Raw genomic sequence first — 15,343 nt, 5'->3', positions numbered from 1 at the left:
ACTCATATTTCAATTTTTTGGTTGTATCTTGTATATTATTTCTTTATAATTTCAGTTTTTTGTTTAATAAAGTTGTAATTTTCGGTTTATCTTTTTAATTTTTTTCAGAGATTTCAAATCAATTTATATTATATTAGACAATGGAAGTCCGAACTGATGAAATACACCACAAAATATTGTCAACCATCTTCAAACAAGGACACTTACCTTTCTTTGAAGAGCAAACTTTGCTTACTTTAATTAAATAGCCATTAACTGAAATGATTTAATTAAAAAAATATACAATTGTTATTGTGATATCAAAGTTTAAATGGTAGATTCTTGGTTTCCTTTTTTTTAAGCATCTGTCCAAGGAGAGCCATTTTGGGAACATCGAAACCGTTAGATATACAAAGTCGGTTGAAATAAGAAAAAGTTGCACATTTCAGAGTTTATTCAAATGATGTTTTGAAATTTAAAAAATTCCGATTGGTTTCAGAGATATTTGAAAAGAACCAGAAGTTGCCATTTTTTTAAATTTCTGCCATTATTCAACTGAAATTATTTATTTAATTCAAAACACTTTCTCACTGTCAATTTTCAAACTGTACAAGACGACATTTACATTTTTATTCCGACCAATTTTTCTTTTTTATATGGACCAAAAATGGAATCATCCTCTATAAGTTAGTCTTCTTGATGACAATTCAACTGATGTATCATCACTTAAAAAAGCTATTAAAAATGTTGTTCCTAATTTAACCGACTTTGTAGCTTACGGTTTCTAATTTTCCCATGATTGCCTTCATTATCATACACACTGTAGACTTGAGATCATGATATTTATAAAAAAAATCAATATGATTTTTTAAAGTTAAAAATTAATCAAATACCCAAAGAATTATGTGAAAGTTTTATTACGTAAGTGTTATATCACTACTATCTTCGCAAAAAATTAACCATTTCCTTGTCGGAGAAAATAACATTTTGGAAAATTATCTTTTTTTTTTTAAATCATTGTGTTGTATTTTCAAACATCAACTTGTTTTATGTTGTTTTCTAGGCATGCTTTTTTAATTGTATTTTTGTATTGTTGCATAATGCCTTTAATTTATTTTGTATTTTTTCTATTGTATTGATTGAAATGGGTTTGAACTCGTTAATAAATGAATAAAATCACAACACAACAAAAAAATATTTTTTGAATGTTTCCTACACTAAATTAGTCAATTTCTACTAATTTTGGGGTGATAAAAACGAAAATAACAATGAAAAATTTTTATTAGCTCTGGTTTTTGAGATACACAGTACTTAATCTTAAAGAGTAGTTATACTATACGTGAAAAGTGAAAGTACATAAAACAATATTGTTATGTTTCTTTTAGAATATTTTAAGTACAAAATTAATAAAAAAAAACATTATTCTTAGTGTTTTGACAAATAAAAGAAGTTTGTACCACCAAAATTCAATTAAGTCCATCCGATTCATTGTAAGATTGCTGTCGTTTAGCTTGTCTTTTATAAAACACTTCTGGAGCATCCCTACACACAGACCAGCAGTAGTCTGCAAGCATTGCTTCATTCCAACGGCCCTGATATCTCTGTTCCATTAAGGCAATGTCTTGATGGAATCTTTCTCCATGTTCGTCACTCACAGCTCCACAGTTTTGTGGGAAGAAATTAAGATGAGAGTGAAGAAAATGAATTTTTAAGGACATGTTGCATCCAAGTTGGTGGTAAGCTTGAAGAAGCTCTTTAACCAATGCTGTGAAGTTATCATCTCTTTTGTTACCTAAAAACCCATGTACAACCCCCTTAAAGGCTTCCCAGGCTCTTTTTTCATTTCCTGTTAAAATCATGTCAAAAGCAGGATCATTTACGATTTCACGGATTTGAGGCCCAATAAAGATGCCTTCCTTGACTTTAGCATCACTCAACCTGGGAAACTTTGCTCTCAAGTACTTAAAAGCTTGTCCTTCCTGGTCCATGGCCTTCACAAAGTTTTTCATTAGTCCCAACTTAATATGTAATGGGGGAAGGAGAACATCCTTAGGATCTACAAGAGGCTCGTAAACTACATTTTTCTCATTAGGGTTTAGGTCTCGTGTAGGCCAGTTCATTTTTTTATAGTGAGATTTTCTATCCCGACTGTCCCACAGACACAAAAAACAACAGTACTTGGTGAACCCTAATTGCATTCCTAGGAGTACAGCAATGACTTTCAGATCACCACAGATGTGCCACTTGTGTTGTTCATATTTGATTGATTGGAGAAGTGTTTTCATATTTATATATGTTTCCTTCATGTGAACTGCATGACCTATAGGAATAGAGGGTAGCTGATTTCCATTATGCAGAAGTACAGCTTTTAAGCTTAGTTTTGAAGAGTCTATAAACAGTCTCCATTCAGATGGAGTGTGATCCAAATTCAAGCAGTCCATCAAACCATTAACATCAGAACAAACTACGAGGTTTTCTTTTTTCTCAAAAAAAGGAAGCAAATCTTTTTGACGCTGTCTGTACTGAGATATTTTCACATCATGTTTTAGAAGATTCCACTGTTGTAGTCTTGACCCTAACAGCTCAGCCTTTTCCTTAGACAAGCTAAGATCTCTTATAAGGTCACTCAACTCTGCTTGACTAATTCTGTGCGGATCACTAGACCTATCGCTTACCTCAAAATCAGGGTCATAGGATGTAGAAGGATGGGTTGCTCCTTCTAAACAGTCTTCATCACCTTCCTCTAAAATTTCATAGTTTTGGGGTGGAGAAGGGACTGGCAAATTGTCTGAGTGTGGTACAGGCCAAAGAGCAGATGGGAGATTAGGGTATTTAACCGTTCCTCTTTTCTTCATAGATAAACCTTGCTTAATGGGAGGAGTTAAACAGAAATAACAGTCGTCTGTATGATTGGTAGGCTCACGCCAAACCATAGGTACTGCAAAAGCCATTGCCCGGTTTTTATTTTTCAGCCACTCTCGCAATATGACGGAACAAGAATTACAACATATATGAGGAGCCCATGATTTATCTTGGTCCCCAACTTTCACACCAAAATAATGTTCATAGGCTGTCTTAACGATAGGTGTCATTTTACGTTTCTGAGCCTTAAATGTTATTTCACCACATATATAGCAAAAGCTATCGACAGAATTCACACACTTTCGAGGCGTTTCAGATCAGCACTTAAATTAATTTAAAAATCAACTTCACACGATAATTTCAATAGCCACCACGTGCGTACAATTGACAAACTCACATAGGTTATGTTTACTACTTAAGAACAGCTGATGAGAGGGGTGTTATGTAAACAAACATGTGTACCAACTGTTGGTGATGAAATATTTCATTTGTTGAAAACTCAATATACATATATATAATATAATGATACTATATCTTGAAAACAAGAGCTAACATATAATTTTTATGGTGACTTTCGGTTTTAACACGTGGAAATACATTAAAATCATCTAATTTCAACCCCGAAACAAAAACTTTGTTGTGTTGTGATATACTTAAATCATCAACTATATGAGCAATCCAAAAATATTTACCTAAGACGTCTGTAACGGATATTTGCGGATGACCTGGTTCTGCTTTGGTATTACTTTGTACAAGAATTTCTTCTTGGATCATATCTAAACCAGGACTTCCTGGATTGCTTATGGGAGAGTTTGTTAAACTACGATGACCATGGATGTTTAGAAGGGAATTCTTCACATATGGAAGATTTGGCGCAAAGGTTGTGTCCATGTCTTCGTGTAGTTGCTGACTCCTTGGATCCATTTGGAGATTAGTTGAGGGAATACCCTGAGTTATAGAACCTGCACTGGTCGTGTTCAATCCACTTATACCTGATTCAAATTTATCAGTGATCACACATGAGTAAAATTAATTATGAAATCAAATTATGCAGTTACTAATCAATTGAAATAGGAACGATAGTGACAATGCTAATTTAAAAAAGATTTATCTTCAAACAGTTTTCCATTTAATACATTTGGAAAGAGAATGGTAACGTCACCTCTATTTTAAGGGACACACTATTATTATTTTTTCATCACTGAGCTTCTGAAGACATTTTCAATGGATTCTCAATGGATACACAGATCAAAAATTATTATTATTCAGTTGTAATATAAGCACTAAAATCTGAAATGTTCTACAAGGAATTCCTTAATGAGGTTTTGTCACAGTATAAAAACAAATATTGTAAAATATCCGAAAAAGAAAAGCAGTCTAGTTCTAAATTTCAATGCTAGGTAAATAGCTGCAGACTGGTTTTGTCAATTTCTTTCAATCTGCATGTACTGATACACCGAACATTCTTATTCTAATTTTTTTATAAATATTGCAAGATGGAAGAGCAGATGTATGTTAACTGTTGACAAGTCATAGACAGTTGGTACAAATTAGTGTGCAAATAGAGTGAACAATATAAAAGCAGTATTGAATTCAAATTTAGAAATGATTTACAAAATAGATAACAATAAGAATCGAAAAAAAAAATCTTAAATATATAAATAGTAATGTAAAAAAATTAAGGCTATTTAGTCTGAATATGTACTTTGCATGAAATCAAGTAACGTCCAGAGAATTTCGTAATGACATTTCAAATCTAAATCTTGGCTGTCTTGACTTGTCCTGCATTTCTAGTTTCATAATTATGATGATCTGAGTGTTTGGAAAGTAGTATTTTGATTTTCTAGCAGTGAGTAGAAAATGCAAATTACTGAAGTTTTTTTACAGCACCAAACCGTTATTTTAACACCTCGACACGCGTTTCAATCACCAAGTGATCATCTTCAAGAGGAAGATCAAACTGAGTGAGTAGAAAATCAAAATACAGGACAAAGACATTGCTCCCAATTTTCTAAAAAGTGGTTGACAGTGTGCGTCGAATCAAGCTCCAGCTATAATTCTGATGGCTTTTTTCTGCATGCGAAAAGCTCTGATATCCCATATGAAAGGTGACAGTGAAAAGGGGAATGATACGAAGCGAGAAATGTTTTATGGCTCAATGCTGAATCCCCTAACTGTATAAACAAAATGTGATTTATTTTTTATTAATTTGTAATAAAGACATTTATCATTATCATTATTGATATTCTGAAATTAGGCTTTCTAAAAAATAATAGAACACATGGATCTGTACTCAGCCCAGTTTGGGTGAAAATAATTGTACAATTTTTTTGGTGATTAGTTCAAAACCTGTTAAAACATTTTCAAATGGCTCACTTAAATGTTGTTTAGAAGCACTAAATCCTGCTTAGGAATTTCTTCAAACTTGAAACATGAAATTGTAACATATGTGCCCAGTTGGCTACTATCAGTCATGTAAGATCCAACCCAATTCAATGCAGAGCCACGTATATCATGAAACTGCAATTTGTGTAACAGTATATCATGGTCAACGAGTTCAAAGGCTTTGCTCAAGTCAAAAAATAATCCTAAAGTCTGCTGTTTGTTTTCCAAGATTTCCAGCGCATGTTTAATGAGTTGATCAATTGCACCAACTGTAGATTTATTTCTTCTATAAGCATTCTGACTAGAAGAGCATTCTGACTAGAAGAAAATAGTCTGAACGATTCAAAGTAATCATATAATCTTTGATAGAAACAGTTTTCAATAATCTTAGAAAACTGAGTAAGTAGCGATATAGGCCTGTAAGATGCACAGTCAGATCGAGAGCCCTTATTTTTGTATATTGGCAAAACCTTTGACATTTTCAGTATATCAGGAAACCTCCCCTTAATGAAAGTAGAGTTAACTATATGAGTCAAAGGCTCATAAATCACATTGGCAACCTTTTTAATAACATGACCAGGAATTTCATTAATACCGGACGATTTTTTCTTACAAACTTTTTTGAAAACTTGTTCAATTTCCATTTTATTTGGAAATATTCCAGTTTCGGCTGTAAATACCAATCCAGCTTCGACTAATGCGCAAAAGAAATTCAAGTGAACAAAAACAAGTACATTGAAACAGTTTACATTAAAAAAATCAAGAGCGATTCCGAGTAGACGCAGACCTATAGATTTTTTCAGACTTATAATTGACGACACGAATTGCAAAAAAAAAACAAATAAAACATAACAGCATCCGGGAGTACCTCAAAAATATGGTCGGCAGTCAACCTGTTAACCAGTACTAGGTTCACCAAACTGATCTGTAATGGGAAAAGAGTATGACAAAAATTTGGAAAAAACATACAACGCAACATTAATTTTCAATAGTTTGTTTATTGAAAAAATAAACTGTACGTTGAATTTTTTGTTTTAATAGCTATAGTCATTTATAATAGCTCTCCTACTGCACTTTATCTTTTTTAATTATTAACTATTTACCACATTTCGAATAATTTTACAATTATTCTCATTATTTACCTTCTATATTATGTTTTTTATAGTTATACAGATTTATTTGAGAGTTTTCTATAAATATTATGATTTGGAAACTCAAGCGACGTACCTTGTGTTATGGATGAAACGCTGCTCCCAGGAGTATTTTGGCCATACCCTGAAAATACAGGTGACATATTTGGATTGAGGATTGGAGAATTACTTCCAGAAAACATTGAGAAATTCGAGGCTTGACTGAAGATGGTCTGGTTGATGGGCAAATTCAAGTTGCTATTGTGGGTTGTAGTGTAAGGAGAGGAATGCAAAGGACTACGGTTTATGGAATCAAAAGAATATGTTGGACTACGATTGGTGGACTCATAAGGACCAAAGCTGAGTTGTTGGTAGTTTTCAGGAGGCAATCCCAATGTAGGATCTCGCGAAGATGTAAAATTTTGCAACTCCTGCATGGTGAATGCATCTGGCATTGTTTGATAAAACTGGTGGATTGGGGATGTGCATTCTGATATGTGATGTCGCAGTGGTTGGTGAATCGGAGATCCTAAAAACATTTTCATTTTGTAAACATTTATAGCACACATTAAAAATTACGCAATATAGAAGATATTAGATATGAATTTATCTCCTTAAACGACTATTTTCTAACAAATTTTGCCGTGAAGTCAAGTAAATTTACTATGTATTATATATCCAAACAGAAAAATCGACATTTTCATCAATAACTCATAAACAGAAAATAAATATTATCAAGAGATATAGTTTTTACTCCATTCATCGAGCTGAACAGAAAATATTTGATAACAAAGAAAAGAGAAATGAAACTTTCTATGTTTTTTACCACTTTTATTTGTAACTAACGTTTCCTCAGTTTCATCCTATACGGACATTTTCAAACTTATACGTCCGTATAGGACGAAACTGCAGTAACGTTAGTTACAAATAAAAGTGGTAAAAAACATAGAAAGTTTCATTTCGCTTTTCTTCATTATGATTTCCTACCACGTAGTAACGGCTACATCCATCAATAAATATTTGATACATTTTCCGAAATTGTCAATAGTTCAAGACATATATGTGTCTGTCATTCTCAAGATAAGCATATTCAGAAAGCTATAGATCGATTAATTCGAAATTTTTGTTTGTTGAAAAGGTCATGATCGAATGGAACCTGAAATAACAAACGTATCGTCTGCTAATGTGGGGAACATCATCAGTGGTATGTGTGTTGAGTGTGATCATCACCATGACTAATTTTTTTCTGGGACGGATTTTTCTGCCCATGTGAATGAACCATATAATAATAAGTAAGAAAATCGATATGAAATAATAAGAGAATATGTCTCAGCAACTTCAAGATATAATAATAATATTCTTCATTATCAAGAATGTATATAACAGGGATACAACGTGCAAGTGAATTATTTGAATACCTATAGATCAATGAAGAAACAATCGGAAGAAAAAAGCAGAAACTTTTTCAATTCTGATTCGAACTTTGCTGTTTTTTGATTATTTTTAATTTCTCTGGATGATTATTATATAGTTTAACGCCTAAATGAAATATTGATTTATTTCCAAATTTTGAAGGATATGATTTAATTTAATTATTTATTCAGTTCACCGAAATTCAAAGTTGAATATTTGCGGATTTTTATAACAGAATGAATGAAACAATAAATTTTTAATTGAAAATATATTGAGTAGTTAAAGGATCACATGGTATATATAAATTTGATGTATGTTCAAGATATGGTAATTAAAATATACATTTATTTTTTTTATATTTTGCAGTCTGCTGAGAGAATTTAGTATTGATGAATCAGCTGTTCCCAAAATTGAAATGAAATATTCTAGATTCGGATATATCAAACAGAAATATCTATACAAATTTTGTAACATTCTATGACATATATAAGGCATAAATATATTTGCGTTGTCCCAGAATTGGTGTTTGCGAAACACCCCATATTATATTTTTATTAACTAATCATATCACTCGAATGGACATATAAGCGACATTATTAATGAATTAACCTTTTTCGTGAAGTACGAAAAATCACTCACTAGCAGCGCTAGTAGTTCGGTAGGGACAAACACTGCCTAATCCTCATATAAACATATGGTAAAGTACAATTTAAAAAAAATGTTTTTAACAGAAGAAAATGTCCCTGGAGCAAAATTAAAATTTGCAACTGTAAAGGATAACAATGTTGTAACATTAAAACGTTGGCTTGCATGCCGTAATTTAAAAGTAACTGGAAAAAAAAGTAAATTATTAGATGGGTTAGTATACAGACTATAGTAAAAGAGTAGCGGTAGATTCAAACTGTAATGAAAGAAATTTGAAGTAATTATGAATTTCAGATTTATTTTCGAGTGAAATATGAATCAAATATAGATGGTAATGAAATAATTTTAATTAAATATAATAAATGCATATAATTTAATAAACGATTGAGGTTATATATCATTCTAACCAATGGTAATTAACTATGAAAAATGTACTATTCATTTCATGTTTGGAGCATACATATGAATATTTATTCATTTTTCGCACTGTTAAATCTACTCTCCTCGAAGCATGTATCCATTTCTTACATCTAACCTCATTATTATGAGGTTTTATAAATGGTATAAAAAAACACGTTTTCTTCCGGATATCGATTATCCGACGTACAACTCGCAAAACAGCAATGCTTTGTTGGCATTATATTAGCACAAAATAATTTTTGTGCTAGTATAATGTGCAGATTTGTATTTTCAAATAATAAATTAATATTACGTAAATAACACTGTTTTACATGTGAATAGTTTATTGTTTGTCCCTACTACTAGTGCTGCCTCTCGTGACACGTTTGCTCAGGAAAAAGGCTTGTTGCAAATTAAAAAATCAACTCTAAAATTTTCTTCTACAGAGAAAAGTTGCAACTAAAAACAGTTTCTTTAGTCTCAATGTGTCTATTCTCTAAGAAAAGTCGATAGATTTTGAAATGATTAGTTTGAGAATTGTTTACGAAGAATCAAGTCATTATTGAATTAAAAAAATATGATAAAAGTGATCGATACTTGATGATGGTCCATTGCAAAGTATTCAAAAAACATACTTCAGTGTGAGATTTCCACTTGAAAATTAACATAATCGCGACACGTGTTTCGCTATACAAAATCATCTTCGGGCGTCACAATGCATTGTGGAAGTCTCACATTAATATGTGTTTTTTTAATAAATCAAAAAAATATCGAATGTCTCAAAAAGGTCGGGAAATACTAAAAATTATCTAGTGACAGTTTTGTTGTATAGTTTCGCAAAAAAAGTTCTTTTTATTTTTACAATAAGTCAATAGTTCAGAAATCATTTGAAGAAAACCAGAAAATCGATCAATGAAACAAATATTTTCTTATCTTGGCATTATAGTCGGTTGTACTATTCACAGTATTGGTATGAAATTTCAGTTTGGAAATATTATGTTCATAAATTAATTTGAAACTACTATCCGGTTTTACTCCTAGAATTCACTTAATTGGTAACCGATAAAAGTTTGAAACATATACTATTCAGTATCTTTTTTTGTATGTTGAACGTGATTCGGATTTTCGGAATTTATAGAAAACTTACCTGGTATTGATCTAGGAGGGCTATTTCTTGAGGAAATTCCTCTTTGCACCCTTTGACATTCCTGGTGTGACATACTGGTATTCAAAGTACGGCAACCGCTTGCTGAACCTTCACTACCCCTACGAACGGGCGAAAATCTTTCAGATTTCTGTTCTCGACCTATTAAGAACCAAAGCCTTGTTACATATTTTGCATGGAACTCAATAAAAATATCAATTTGAGAATTTTTGTTGTGTGACTTTCTCTTCAGCTTAAAATATTTTGTTTTCTTTGGCAATGAGTGTTCCTTCATTTTTATTTTCTATTTTAATTTTTAAACTCTTCTAACAAACTAAGTGTTAGCAATTGAAATGAAGATAATGACAAGTTCTGATGTACCTAACATCAAGACTTGAAAGCTAATTTTCGAATTCAATGTTAGATAGGTAGATATAGTAAAACCAATAATGATTGAGAGTAAAGCTCGTTGTCATATCTAAATTTTACGTTACCAGTTTATAGCAGAATCAAAATATAGTAAGCAGTAGAGTTGTAGGTTGTGGCAAATTATAGATAATACACAATACTAGTACGATTAAAAGGTATTATTTATGACAAAAATCAGTAACGAGCTTGTAATGAGTAATACTTATACATTTCCTGATTACTGATCAATTAAAATTCATTATTTTCTGTATAGTATTAGATATTTATTACAACTAGTGGCAACGCTGTACGCAACGATATTTCTGTCTTTGTCACTTTACCGTAACTTCCATCTCATTGTTGCAGTCCTCACTAATGTACTTGCAGCCATGAGCGTATCATTGGTTTGTGAATTATACAGCGTGAATTGTACGTTTTACAGTTAAGTTAGTCAGCAATCGACGTGTTGTGATAACAATTGGTGAAAATAATAGTGCTAATAAGTGTTTAAGCGTCACATAATTATATTTCTACACCGTTCTCAAACTACTCAAAAAATGGGAGACATGGTCGGGCCTTCCACGTCGAAAAAAGTAAAACGGTCGGAGTCTCGGTCAGTAAGAGAAAAACAAATTGTACTGCGAGTATTTCACTGTTTCGAAAGAGATCATCAGCCACCAAAAGATGACTTTGTGCATATGTGCTGTAATTCTACGTGTGTACCTCCGAATAACCAACCGGGCATTTCTACATTATTAAGCTCCACAATTACAAAAGATAAATTAGTTGATATGTGCTCTGATTATACCGGTGTACCAAAATCATCGATTTACAAAATACTAAGAGAAGCAGAAATTCATGGGGACGTACAAACGCCAAAAACTAGTAGCGGACGAAAAAAAATCACAGTTGATGAAGAAGCCAAAACCAGTATACGCAGAACTATTCACAGTTTCTTTTTCAGAAATGAGCTGCCCACAGTAAAAACAGTTCTGGAGGCACTTAGCGATCATGAATTGGTCCCAAAAATGGGTAAAGAAACTTTTAGGAAACTTGTACACGAAATGAAATTTACGTACGGAAAAGTTGACAGGAAAAGCATTCTCATTGAACGTCAAGAAATAATAGCATGGAGAAGAAAGTATCTAAGAAAAATTGACGAATTTGGAAGCTCAAAAAAAAATTGTACTTCATGGACGAGACATGGGTTAACCAAGGACATACGGTCAAAAAAGTATGGCAGGATGGTAATATAACAAGTGCACGACAAGCCTTTATTGAAGGTTTGTCAGTTGGGTTAAAACAGCCATCTGGAAAAGGTAGTCGTCTGATACTTACGCATATAGGAAGCTACAGTGGATTTTTACCAAATGGTGAATTAATATTTAAATCTAAGAAAACAGGCGACTATCATGAAGAGATGAATGCGGAGGTGTTTGAAAAATGGTTTGAAGGCATCATTCAACTTGTGGAACCTGGGTCTGTCATCGTCATGGACAATGCCCCATACCATAGTCGACATTTAGAACCATTACCGAAACAATCATGGAAAAAAGCAGCAATTCAAGAATGGTTAATTAATAAGAACATCCAATATAACGAAGATAGTTTAAAGGCAGAACTACTTCAGCTAACAAAATTACACACAGACAAATATAAAAAATTCGCAGTGGATGAAATGGCGTTAAGTCGTGGAATTACAGTTTTAAGGTTACCACCATACCACTGCGAATTAAACCCAATAGAATTAATCTGGGCGCAAGTAAAAGGATATGTGGCACGAGAAAACAGAACATTTAAATTAGTGGACGTGCAACATCGCCTACAAGAAGCTATTCGAACTGTTTCTGCAGAAGACTGGAAGAAATGCATGCAGCATGTTTTAAAAGAGGAGCAAAAAATGTGGGACGTAGACAACCGTATTGAACACAATATTGAACCAATCATAATTCACTTTGATGATAGCGGTAGCAACAGTGACGAATCTCAGGTTGAAGATTAGACGAAAATTTGTACATTTACATTTATATTCTATTATCAAAAATTTGTAATTTGTATTTTCTAGTACCCCTGACGATGAGTTTAAGTTACTTGAAAGCTTGAGAATAGTTATAAAGGGTTCACTTATCAATTGCTGCAACCCAATAGTGAAAAAAAGTTATATATATATATATATATATATATATATATATATATATATATATATAATTTGTTCATTGCATATTGGTCAGCCCGGTATATGAACGGGGCGTTGGTCCACCCAGCACTTCCCGAATATATTTAGGTATATACTTTTCGGAAGTGCAATGAACAAATATATATATATATATATTGTGTTTTTTATTATTATTGTTAATTTATTTGGTACCTACTATAATTACCACGATTATTACTCCGTTTTTATAAGGCCCACCTAATGACTACAACGATTAGGTAAATTACGATATTGCAAAGTTTTAATGAAATAAATAAAAAATGTATATGAATATTTTAACTAATTGTACTAAGAAGTTTTGAAAACTGCATATGAAAGAAATAAAGAATAAATATAAAACAATTGCTTCGAAACCCAGAAGACCACCATTAGTTATCAGTATCACATTTTAAAAAACTAGCTTTAGTCAATTATGAAGTTCACGATCATAGCAAGGAGAAAGTAATAACAAGATGTATTTCAATCGACAGGACAAGAACACTCTACAGCAAAGGAAGTGAAAAATTGTGAAAAAAAAAAATCTATTCATTAGAACAATTTCTGAGGTTGGACTTTTCTGCCCATGTGAATAAACCATATAATAATAAGTAAGAAAATCGATATGAAATAATAAGAATCAAGTAAGGAAATCGATATGAAATAATAATATACATGAAGAAAAATGAGATAAAAAAAGATCAATTTTTTTTCGAAAGATAGAAAAGAAAAACAATTGAAATGTTTGACAATTTTCTGAATGAGTACTTATTGATAAATAATTTTTTGGTGGTTATATTATATTCATCAGCCTGCTGAAAAAAGTTAATTATATTACCAGCTTTTTTCCAGAAAAGTATTTTATTATAACTGAATAGATTTCTTCCTAAACTACTAGGTGGTAAACTCAGAGCAGTAAAAAATTAATACTTTTTTTATGGATTTTTACTAATGGAATTGAGCAAGAGTTGTTCCGAATACAACTACTAGCAAAATTTCTACATTTCATCTACGACCTACCTTGTTGTTCCTGGACGGTTGGCAAGTGTGGTTTGACAGTTTGTCTCGAGTGTTTTCGAGGTGGCAAAATTGTAGGCATATAGTTGCGATTCATGCGTGCTTCTACTTCCCTCACGACTTCGGGCGGGATTACTAACAAAATAGGCATGCAAAATTATAAATAAAAAATAAAACAACACAACTAGCTATGTACAAAAAATGCAAAAAAAAATACAACTATGTGCTTATGAAGTATTTAAGCCACTTCGTTACACAAAGAAATGCATTAAACATGTAACAATGAAACACTGAAAGGCCAAATGAATCAATAGTCATATAAATCACCTAATTTCAAATGAAATACATTACCTGGCCGTTCGGTCACTGTCAAGAGACCTGTTCGTCTCACTCGCGCTCCTGTTGAAGATGTCGACTGCAATGAATGAACATCCTCGGGACTGGCCATTGTATGTCTTTTAGAGTTGCCTCTACCTTGCATGTACCTTGAAATTCATCCAAAATAAAAAGTTACATCATACACATCGACGAATAAATGGAAAACTCATTCTGAATCTGTGAGAGGTTTTAGATCAAAATAAGATGTCAGTTGATGATAGTGCTAACCTGGCAACTGCCAATTCCTCCAATGCATGCTGGTTGTGCTCCAATGGTTGTGTACTCGTACCGCTACTGCTGAGACTAGGATTTCCACTAGAACTATTAGACATCATTGATAATTGTTCATGTGATCCAGGTGTGCCCCAAGCCATGTGCAAATTAGCTCCACCATCTAGAACAAAGTAAATTAATATATTTCAATATCCACTTAATTAAACAGGTTAAAAGATTGGTCCACGTTTCAACCTACCAATTTATTTCCCCAATTTTAGCAACTTTCCCAGTAGAATAAAGTAACTATATCAAATATGAATGAAAATAAAAACTTATTGAGTTCAACAGTGCATCCAGAGGAGCAACTTGGGGTCATCTTAAGCATACTATTATGAAAACAACTTAAACTAAGTTAAACACTTCATAAGAAGTGCCTAATTTTTGCTTCTACACCTTTGTTGTTAGTATAAAGTGTAATAAATCATATGTTTTGAAAACCCATCATTTCACCAAGATTATTCATGATATAACTTGAGAATATGGTAGAGGTAGATAATTTTATATTTTATTATTCTACATTATTTGCACACGTCCGATTGCTTTATATTTATTATTTAATGTAGGTAGCTGAATCACATGAATTATAATTGGAATAGATGAAGACGCTTTTTCTTTTGCTGCTTGGGTGTTGTTTGACTTGCACATTTCCTACTGATCTTCGTCTAATAAGTTAACTGCTTATATTCCAATAATCTTATTGCATATAATCTAATATATAAAAATGAATTGCTGTTCGTTAGTCTCGTTAAAACTCGAGAACGGCTGGACAGATGCGACTAATTTTGGTTTTGAATTATTTGTGGAAGTCAAGGGAAGATTGGGAAGGTTTGAGAGGTGAGTAAATATGAAAAAAAAAATAATAATAATAAAAGAACTCAAGAAATGCTGGACCAATTAATATCTATTATTTTTTGTGTTTTTGGATTTGTTTCATCGGGAATAGGATAATGAGTATTGAAATTTGATAATTTATCAATAAAAATGTTATAATAAAATATATATATAATAAAAGTACTCAAGAATGGTTGGACCAATTCTTATGATTTATCTTCATCGGGAATAGAATAATAAGTATTGAAATATGATAATTTATCAACGATTATAATAATAATGATA

General features: G+C 32.1%; 1 protein-coding gene across 5 annotated transcripts in view; it reads right to left on the bottom strand.

Annotated features, from left to right (window-relative positions):
• Sik3 (Salt-inducible kinase 3) overlaps positions 1-15,343 on the bottom strand; it is a 77,189-nt gene that overhangs the window by 8,378 nt on the left and 53,468 nt on the right. For 4 of the 5 annotated variants that reach the window (XR_012464415.1, XM_074170672.1, XM_074170673.1 and 1 more), the window contains 6 exons: positions 14,180-14,345; positions 13,925-14,058; positions 13,577-13,708; positions 9,961-10,119; positions 6,454-6,885; positions 3,534-3,833 (listed from right to left, as the gene is read on the bottom strand). Coding sequence is in view for 4 of the 5 variants with exons in the window: in XM_074170672.1 (XP_074026773.1) it covers positions 3,534-3,833; positions 6,454-6,885; positions 9,961-10,119; positions 13,577-13,708; positions 13,925-14,058; positions 14,180-14,345 (1,323 nt within the window). In the remaining variant the exon portion in view is untranslated. The remainder of the gene's footprint in view (positions 1-3,533; positions 3,834-6,453; positions 6,886-9,960; positions 10,120-13,576; positions 13,709-13,924; positions 14,059-14,179; positions 14,346-15,343) is intronic. The other variant, XM_074170674.1, reaches the window with a different exon arrangement.

The sequence above is a fragment of the Leptinotarsa decemlineata genome, unplaced genomic scaffold (genome assembly GCF_025532065.1).
Source record: "Leptinotarsa decemlineata unplaced genomic scaffold, Ldec_3_MD MMD2_P_RNA_scaffold_9, whole genome shotgun sequence".
Classification (NCBI taxonomy): domain Eukaryota; kingdom Metazoa; phylum Arthropoda; class Insecta; order Coleoptera; family Chrysomelidae; genus Leptinotarsa; species Leptinotarsa decemlineata.
Note: the sequence above shows the minus strand (reverse complement) of the source record. Positions and strands in the feature narration are given on the sequence as shown.